This window comes from Garra rufa, chromosome 6, assembly GCF_049309525.1.
Source record: "Garra rufa chromosome 6, GarRuf1.0, whole genome shotgun sequence".
NCBI lineage: Eukaryota > Metazoa > Chordata > Actinopteri > Cypriniformes > Cyprinidae > Garra > Garra rufa.
The window spans coordinates 49,154,694-49,164,633 of NC_133366.1; the positions used below are offsets into that span (position 1 = coordinate 49,154,694).

Consider the following 9,940-nt stretch of genomic DNA (forward strand, 5'->3'; position numbering starts at 1 on the left):
TATTATTGTTCCATCTGATTATTGATCACATTGTTCTTAGTGTAAAATAATGTATGTACATTAAAATGGCAGTCATATTTTGTTTACAAGAAATATCCCTAAAATAATAATACAAACAATATTTTGTTTATTATTGTTTGTTTTATACTGTTCCTTAAAATGATCGCTGCATTTTTTTTTATTAATGTCACGTAACCTGCCACTGAAAAAGACTTTATGAAAGAGCCAGATTGTAAACATTTTATAAAATAAACTAAACAAAATGGTACTACTTTGAACAAACTACCAGTCAAAAGTTTTTGAACAGTAAGATTTTGACATGATTTTAATGTTTTTTAAAGAATTCACTTCTGCTCACCAAGCCTGCATTTATTTGATCTGAATTACAGCAAAAGCTGTAATATTGTGAAATATTTCTACTATTTAAAATTACTTTTCTATTTGAATATATTAAAAAAAATGTTTTTGAGCAGCAAATCAGAATATTAGAATGATTTCTGAAGGATCATGTGACTGGAGTAATGATGCTAAAAAAAATCAGCTTTGAAATCACAGGATTGCTGTACTTTAGATCAAATAAATGCAGACTTGGTAATCAAAAAATACATTTAAACCACCATTTAAACATTAAAAATCGTTTGTACGTGCACCTTTTCACATTTTTTTTTTCATTATTGTTGTGAGATGTATATGTTTGTATTAATATGTACATAATTTTATAATAACAAAATGACTTTCCTGTTTTTGTACTCTAGGGAGCGCTTGACGGCCAAAAACACGAAAACTCTCATTCAAATATGTGTTTTTCTGTGTGTTATTAGAGATATTTTAACACATTTAACATGTAATCTTTTAAATCTGCTGCTATATTACTGTGAAGCACTTCGTATATAAATAAAAATCTTGCTTGCGCAATTTCAAATAAAATAATTTTAAAACGCCATAGCGAGTAATCATAAACTACCCAGATTGGTCCATCAAAATGATCGGTGAGAAAAGTAACATGTACCACGTTTGAATATTGACCGTTTTACACTTGGAAATTTGAATAGCCTTGAAATAAAAACACACAACCATTATTTAAAACATAAAACTATATATTTACAAAAAAAAAAAAATCCAAATTAGACCATTAAAATGTTTGAGCCAAGGTCGGTCAAATAAGCCCCGCCCCTGTGATCAGTTACGCAACTGAGCCTGAGTGCATTGTCGTCTTGCGTAACTGTGATTCGGAATACGTCGCAACGCAGCTGTCAGCGCAGAGAGAGGGCGCTTTAACGACGCCTGCTTCGGCCTTTTTGTGTTTTCAGTCCTTTTAAATCAATGCTGGAGGTTCAAAATGGATTTTGGCGACTTGTTTGACGAGCGGACGTTTACCTTTTCTGACTTTCAGGAGTTCACGGTCAGTATCTCGGGTTGTTTTGTTCTAGTTGCGCTGTTTTGGCGGGTGACTGAGGAAGTTAGGCTAAACGGACTTGTGTGAAAAGTTACTACGTTTTTAATTTCTTCTTCCATATAAAGCCCAGAATATTAGACTGGAAGAGAATAATTATTGTTAAATAAAGGAAGCGTCTGCTTTATTTCAGTTTGTAAGACAGTAGCTATTTGTTGTGAGTGTTAATCTAGCTGGAGGCTAACTCAGGCCCAGCGTTTGGGTGTGATAGGAAAAACACATAACGTTACCACGCCGATGTTGCTGCGTTAATGACATTATGTAGTCTTAAAAGATCTCCTTTTTATTATTAGTATTATTAGTAAGACATTAGATATTTAAACTGTGTTTGTGTTGTATTCTGTAATCTCGATCAGTTTCTGCCTGGACATGAACAGTGGTCAGAGAGAGTGAGGAAACGACTGTATTATGGGATTGATTCTGACAGCCCATTGGATGCTCTATCATGTCCCATGACAGGTGAGTCAACTAACTTAGTGAAACTAGTGCAAACGTAATGCCTTTATGTTATTGTCACCACCTGCTAACAAGAAAAATTCTTGTAACATGTAAAATTATAAATTGGACCATTAGGGCAAATGCTTTTTTCCTTTTGTTACATAAATGTACACTGCCTGTCAAAAGTTTTTAATGTTTTTTTTGTTCTCTTTTTTTAAATTTAAAATAACTGTTCTCTATTTAAATAAAAAGGTAATTTATTTCTGTGATCAAAACTAAATTTTTAGCATCATAACTCCAGTCACATGATCGTTCATAAATCATTCTAATATTCTGATTTGCTGCTCAAAAAAACATTTATTATTATTATTATTGTTACTATTATTATGTTGAAAACAGCTGAGAAGTTTTTCATGTTTCGTTGATAAATAGAAAGTTCAGAAGAACAGCATTTATTTGAAATAAAAAGCTTCAGTTTTGAATAAATTGTTTAGAAGTGATGATAAAGACGTTTATAATGTTACAAAAGATTTCTATTTTAGGTAAATGTTATTCTTCTTAACTTTCTTTTAATCAAAGAAAGCAAAAGAAATCTACTGTTTTCAACATAATAATAATAATACATCTTTTATTGAGCAGAGAATTACAATGATTAGAAGGATCATGTGACTGGAGTAATGATGCAAAAAAAAAATCAGTTTTAAAACCACAGGAATAACTTGCATTTAAATATATATTCAAGTTGAAAACAGTTTTTTTTTTTTATTGTAAAAATCTTTCAAAATTGTACTGTTTTTGCTGTACTTCAGATCAAATAAATGCAGGCTTGGTGAGCAGACTTCTTTAAGGAAAAACATTAAAAATCTTACTGTCCAAAAACCTTTGACCAGTAGTGTATTTTTTTTTTATGTAATTAATAAAAATATAAAAGAAATGTTTCATTATTTGCATGCTGGTCATTATTCAAACAATTCCAATTAAGTTATTTTATGACTTAATTATTGTTCTTAATTATTTATTCTTATGTGTACAATTATAAGAAATTAAAATCTGAAATTAAATATAGGGGAAACATTGTGTTCAAGCTATGTAATTAAGTCATTTTAATTAAAACTATGTACTATTTTAATAACTGAGTCATTTTTTGGCTTAATTATTATACATACACTGCCGTTCATAATTTAGGATCAGTATGATTTTTGTGTTGTTTTTTTCTACTCAATCAAGGCTGTGTTTATTTGATTAAAATAAATACAGAAAAAAACTGTAATATTATTGCAATTTAAAATAGTGGTTTTCTATTTGAATATACTTCAAAATTGAATTTATTCCTGTGATGCAATGCTGAATTTTTTAGTAAAGCTGAACTCCAGTCTTCAGTATCAAATCATCCTTCAGACATCATTCTATATGATGATTTATTATCAATGTTGGAGACAGTTGTGCTTTTGAATATATTTTTTTGGAACTTGTGAGGCTTTTTTCAGGATTCTTTCATGAAGATGTTAGAAAGAACAGCATTTATTTAACATAGAAATCTTTTCGAACAATACACACTACCGTTCAAAGTTTAGGAGTAAGTGCATTTTTTTTCTTTTTTCTTTGTTTTACTTTTATTCAGCAAGGATATGTTAAATTAATAAAAAGTGATAGTAAGGACTTATATTGCTAGGAAAGGTTTCTATTTTGAATAAATGCTCTTTTTTTTTTTAACTTTTTAAAGAATCCTGAAAAAAGTATCACAGGTTTCAAAAAAATATTGAACAGCACAAATGTTTCCAACATTGATAATAAATCAGCATATTAGAATGATTTCTGATCATGTGTCACTGAAGTAAATTGAAAACTGTTATTTTAAATTGCAATAATATTTCATAATATTACTTTTTTCTTAATTTTAAATCAGATAAATGAAACTTTTTAAAAATAATTTAAAATTTGTAATAATTCCAAACTTTTTAGAAATAGTTATTCAAATTTAGTTAAAAATCTAAAATAAAGAACAGCAGAGACATATTGCTCAATATTTTGTCATAGCACAAAAATGTTTTGGGGTAGATATTTTTTTCATCATACATACTCTATTCATATGATGGTTTATTGTATTTGTGTGTACAGTACTGCTAGATCACTCATCATTGTATTTCTTCTAGATATTGCTGTGGAACTGCTCCAGAAATCTGCCCCAAGTCCCATAAGGAAACTCCACAAGAAATACGCTGCACATGTGGCCAGGTAGGATTGCTTTTTATCTTTGATGCACATTGTGTATGATACATTTTCACTTGATCAATTTCAAATCCTTTTATTGTGTGTTACAGGGAAGCATGTATATCTCCCTGCGCTATGATGTTGGCCTTGATATACATTGAAAGACTGCGACACAGAAATCCCGAATACCTGCAACAGATCTCATCCTCGGACCTCTTTTTGATATCCATGGTATGCACATCCAAGGTTTTGTAATCATTGTTAAGCTTTTATTAGCGTTTCTGAATGTCTCCTGTTATCTCTAGATGGTTGCCAGTAAGTATTTGTACGATGAAGGAGAAGAGGAGGAGGTTTTCAACGATGAATGGGGCACTGCAGCCAAGATGGATGTTCAGACTGTCAACACTTTGGAGATGAACTTCCTCAATGCGATCGTAAGCGTGACTATATTTTCAAAGAACTATGACCATTTACAGTAGTTCAACCTGTTTTGTCCTTTTATACACTCAGATTAGGTTGCATTTCTGGTTGTTAATTTTCCAAAGAAATTGATTTGAAACAAGATCTTTTTTTTTTTTAATTTACAGGACTGGAACCTCTTTACCGAGCCCAGTGACTTCTTTAAAGTCCTCAGTCAGGTGGAAAGCAGGTTGGTTAACATGTACTACTGTGTCGTAACATTGCATCTTAAATTATCCCGAGTCATATGGTTTATGTGAACACTCCTTCTGGCCTTTGAGAGGTCAGAGCACACATCTTTTTTTTTTCTTTTCAAAATATCAAGGACGATTTTTAATAGCACGACCTGTTTTAATATCCTATGAGAATTTAAGTCTTTTGCAACTGGGCAGTGACTAGCTTGAACTTAATGTGGTTGCCCTTTGCAGTCTAATCTGTTTATCGGAGTTAGTTGGATTAGCAGTGCATTTCTCTTAAGTTGTGTGTCGTGATAAAGTTCAACGGCCTTCACGTGTTTGCATTTTGTTGTTTGGTTATGATGTTGTGTATATTCCGTTGTATAAAGATCAAAATTTTTGTCCTTGTAGCATTGCGGAGCGACAAGGAATGAAGCGAGGCTGGTTCACCTACACGGATCTCTGCGTCCTGTTTGAGCAAACAAATTGGAGGGAAGCCCTGTCAGCTATCTACCAGCACTTTACCAAGGTTAATAAACACAGCTAAATCCATATAAATTCTAAAATATAGGGCCCTATGATTGCAGATGGAATTTTGAGTTTTTACCATTTAATTTGAGTAAAACTATTTGGGAATTTGGGAAAAAATAAAACAGATTTCATAGGGCCCTATAATTAACCTTAAAAGATTGTCCCAGGGATGGAAATTAACTTTTTTTAATTTGCGCGCAAATTAGGCTACATAAAATATCTAGGCTGTTATAGTATGTGGGGCTATAAGTTGTGAAGATAGCTCTGTATCATGATAGAAAAATTCGGTGAAAATGTCAGTATTTTATTGAGACTTGAGATTAAATAAACTGCTCAAGTATAGTAGATCTTGTAGTATTAATTTTCACATGCAGCTACACATTGTTGGTTAAAAACATAAAGTGGCTGGTAAAAACATTTAGTGGCTGGTAGATTTTGAAATCCACCAGCCACACTGGCTTTCTTTTTTCAGTCGAAATTAAGAAAACATTCCAGAATATTTCTCCATATAGTGGACTTCAATGGGGATCAATGGGTTGAAGGTCTAAACTGCTGTTTCAATGCATCTTCAAAAGGCTCTACACGATCCCAGCCAAGGAATAAGGGTTTTATCTAGTGAAACGATCTGTCAATTTTTTAAAAATATATATATATATATATAAAATTATATCATTTTTAACCAAAAATGCTCGTTGCATGGCATTACGTAATCACGTTGGAAAGGTCGCACGTGATGTAGACGGAAGTACCAACCTAGTGTTTACAAAGCAAATGTGCAAAGAAATTCAGATGGCCTTCACAAAAAAAAAGAATACAAAGAAAGATGTAAGGCGATTTTGAAGTTGTAGGACAAAATAAGATGAATTTTTGAGATGAGTTATGTTATACGTGAAGTTGTGGATACACATTGCAGAGCTAGTGCAAGATAAGCATTTGTGGTTAAAGTATATAAATATTTTTTTAGAAAATGACTGATCATTACACTAGATAAAACCTTTATGCCTCAGCTGTGATTGTGTAGAGCCCTTTGAATCTGTAATGAAAATGAAGTTTGGACCTTCAACCCTTTGATCCCTATTGAAGTCCACTCTATTGAGAAAAATCCTGGACTGTTTTTCAAAAATCTTAATTTTTTTTTCGACTGAGGAAAGTAAGACATGAGCATCTTGAACGCATTGGGGGTGAGTAAGTTATCAGGATTTTATTTTTATTTTTTTATAATTTTTAAACTGTGGTTTTAGTTTTATTTCAGTGCTGTCTTAACCACTTGTGTTCTTTGCCCCTTCCCCGCAGGTTACCTGCATGTTGGGTCTCCTGTACTTGACTAGCGTAGCCGGTCTCATTGCCTCTTCCGCCGTCATCCACCAGCTCGGCCATCTTCCAATACCAATCAACCGCACTTACTTGGACCCGATGAAGCACACAACCATCCAGACACCAGCGCTTCTCCCCGAGCGCTTGCTGGACACGCCGCGCCCGACCTCAAACCTCCATTGCTGCGTCCTGACCAATGACAGCTTGAAGCCGCGGCCCACCGTTGTGCCAGATGAGCAGGGTTCTACCTCTTCTTCTTCTTATCAGAATATAGCACTTTGTGTTTGGGGCTCCATCATCTCTACTCTTTCCTACTCAAACCCCTCAGACATCCAGCCACAGGACTGTTTGGTGTCTGAAGTGATCTGTCACAGTCACACAGGTGGTTTCTCTCAATGTGCAATGGCTCAAAATGGCTCGGCGCCTCTTTCCTCTCCATGGTATGCTCGTCTCTCAGCACTTTGGCTTGGGTTAGCTCCGTTTAGCGAAGACGTGATGTTTTCAGACCACCATCTTGGCTCCATGCCACCGTTTCAAAGACGCACATGTTGCCCAGAGACGACTCTGCCATTTGGGAAACCGCCATCTCTTCTCATGCCCAGCTAGATGAGTCCTAAAGCAAAATGAAACCAGCAAAGTTTACATATGCAGTCAGCTCTCTTGGTTTTCCTTAATGTTGTATACGAACCAGGGTTGTGGTGGGATATCAGTATGTTGGGGAGAAGGCTGTAAGGAGGTTTATAACAGATTGACAGTTTGAGTTTTGATGTGTGATGCAGTGCTAATGCAGTATGAATGAACAGGCTTTCTTTTTTTTTCGCTTTCCGGATGGGTTTGGTTGGTTTTAGGAGTAACGTTAAACCTCCAAAGCATCCGAGCAAAAATAATGGTAAGTAGTTACATAAGTCGGGTCTGCTGTTATGCGCGGAAGTGCGTGTTCTTGTTTTGAATAGTTCGGCTGGTTTTGCGCAACAAGCCAATGTCCTGAGGAGAACTTATTGTTTGGAAGTTCCTTCCTGTGAAAGCCTTTATTTTCAAGGAAATTTAAGCCTGTTTTTTTTCTTTCTTTTTTTTGTTCACTTGCATTCAGAAACGAAGGGTGGGAGAAAAACAGAAAGGGATCAGTTTTACAATCTCAGTTGTACAATTTAGTTAGATTTGTAAAGTTCAAATAGTTGATGCCATACCTCATCAACTATTTGTAGTAACAATCCTCAATATTTTGATATTTTGGAATTGCAGAACAGGCTCATTTAATAGATTTGGGTTTATTGCTTGACTTTGTTGATGAGTTTAATTTTGGCTTTGTTCTTAAAATTTAATGTAAAGCAAATTATATTTCAAATATTATTAATACTTGGACATGAAAGCACCCTTTAATACCTGATTTAATGATACATATCCTCCTTTATTTGTTAATGGATTCAAAAGTCTGTTAACTATTTTTTTCTGTCCCAATTTTGTACATTTTGTATAGAAATAATAAAAGAACATACTGCTGCAACAATGAAAAGAATAAAAATATTAATCTCAGTCATGACTTTTGTATCTCTTTTATTGTTTTAAGCATGCACATTGTATATTACCTTAAACCAGATTTATTTCACTGTCACAGTGCTATTAAAGTTTTGTTTCATTTTCACTATTTTTTTTTTTAATCTATCTATTGTATTCAAAGCGGAAGTGAGACTATGGGCAAGGCATCTGGCTAATTTGCCGTTAAAGGGAACTAATGAGAAGAAATACAGTTGCAAGCAGCGATTCTCAGGGTTCAAGCGCTTTAAGGCATTTAAGCGCATATGAAAAAAGACATTATTTAGCAAGTCTGTTATTGCGTAAATCCATTTTTGGCAAATCGAGGTAGAAATATGTTTTTAATATTTATGACTGGTCCGATCTCCTTAAAACTTTGCGTGCTTGTTTAAAATCACCTGTCACATATGCTCACCAGGTTTTGTGAAGTTTTGAGTTTTCCTTAAGGCTTTTGAACAGGCCCCTTTTCTAAATGTTATAGCTTCCCTAAGAATAAATTCCAACATTTTGTTGATAATTATTGACCTAGAGAGTCCAGAGAATTGTACTGCAGTGTTTTCTTCCAGACTGAGTGAAAAACTTAGGACTAGTTCGCAAAAGTAGCTGTTTTTCATCTTCAATTATTTAACAAACTAGTCACCCAATCAGAGCCAAACCAGTGCAGGAAGATTCTCTGGAGAGAGAATATTATATATCATTAATGTTAATATCAATAAAAAATGTCATGTTATGACAGCAGTGGTTCTAGTTGTCCAGAATGAGTTCTATCATATAATGCAAATGCACAATCGTTTACGACTTTGGAAAACATGATATAACATGACATTTTTAATCGATATTAATATTAATGATATATAATATTCACTCTCCAGAGAATCTTTCTGCACTGGTTTGGCTCTGATTGGGTGACTAGTTTGCTAAAGTAGGTTTAAAAAAAAAAAAAAAAAAAAAAAATACCTGAAAGTTACGACATAAGACACTTGAGCCTGCGACTGACAATTTAGGAGTTTTGAGCGATTTCATACTTTTGTTCGTAGTAGTGCCTCCGTTAGGCCGATTGGGGCGAGCCTTGGTGACATTGTTTGCGGTGTGAGTACTACCATTCCTCCAGGTTTCAAGTCTCTATAACTTACTGATTGGTTTGCACGATCCATTTACGTGGAGATCTGTGATCATTGGCCATTCTAACAATTGCAATAGGGTTTCAGCTCTATGCGCTTGTACCCCAATTAACAGTAAATGTTAAAACTGTTTGCACTACAAACCAGTGTGTTCATAATTAAAATAATACAGTAAGACACCAATTTGCAATATCAAGCGGCAAAAGAGCTGTTTTGTACAGCTAGAAATAGCTGGGCGTGAATGAGAGCGGAAGCCAGACCCATTCAATTTACAAAATGGCCGCACCCACTCTAATGGCAAGAATGAGGTAGATATGTTTTCTTAATTTTTATTAGAGGTTCAAGCGTGTAACGCTGAATCCTTATTGTACTGTAATTGTTAGAGTGGTCACAGATTGTGCAGACTAAACCGTAAGTCGTAGCCAAGGCTCGCCCCAATTGGCAGTTTGAAATCGCTTATAACTCCTAAACCCTCAGTCACAGGCTTAAGTGCCTAATGTCGATTAATTCCTTGGCTCACACTGGACAAAACGCATGCCTCAGATTCGACTGCGAGTCTGGGGAATTTTTTTTTTCCACAAAAGTAAAAAAACGTACTTTTGTGAATTAGTCCTGGGTTTTTCACCTGATTGGGACCAAACCAGTGCAGAAAGACTCTATCAAAAATTATCAAAGTTTAACTTTCGACTCAGTTGCAAAGGGAC

General features: G+C 34.3%; 1 protein-coding gene across 1 annotated transcript; it reads left to right on the top strand.

The window, feature by feature from the left end:
* The first annotated feature begins 1,216 nt into the window (after positions 1-1,216).
* Positions 1,217-8,115, top strand: cnppd1 (cyclin Pas1/PHO80 domain containing 1). The gene is made up of 8 exons (XM_073842444.1): positions 1,217-1,402; positions 1,810-1,912; positions 4,045-4,126; positions 4,213-4,333; positions 4,408-4,536; positions 4,690-4,751; positions 5,149-5,266; positions 6,562-8,115. The coding sequence occupies exons 1-8, from the start codon at positions 1,340-1,342 to the stop codon at positions 7,186-7,188; spliced, it is 1,305 nt and encodes a 434-aa protein (XP_073698545.1). The 5' UTR covers positions 1,217-1,339; the 3' UTR covers positions 7,189-8,115.
* Positions 8,116-9,940: the final 1,825 nt, after the last annotated feature.

Bases quoted from the DNA above. Each gene is read 5' to 3' on its own strand.
- cnppd1 (XM_073842444.1), top strand. From the start codon at position 1,340: ATGGATTTTGGCGACTTGTTTGACGAGCGGACGTTTACCTTTTCTGAC. The intron at 4,334-4,407 runs GTATGCACATCC...TGTTATCTCTAG, and splicing joins ACCTCTTTTTGATATCCATG to ATGGTTGCCAGTAAGTATTT. The intron at 4,537-4,689 runs GTAAGCGTGACT...TTTAATTTACAG, and splicing joins TGAACTTCCTCAATGCGATC to GACTGGAACCTCTTTACCGA.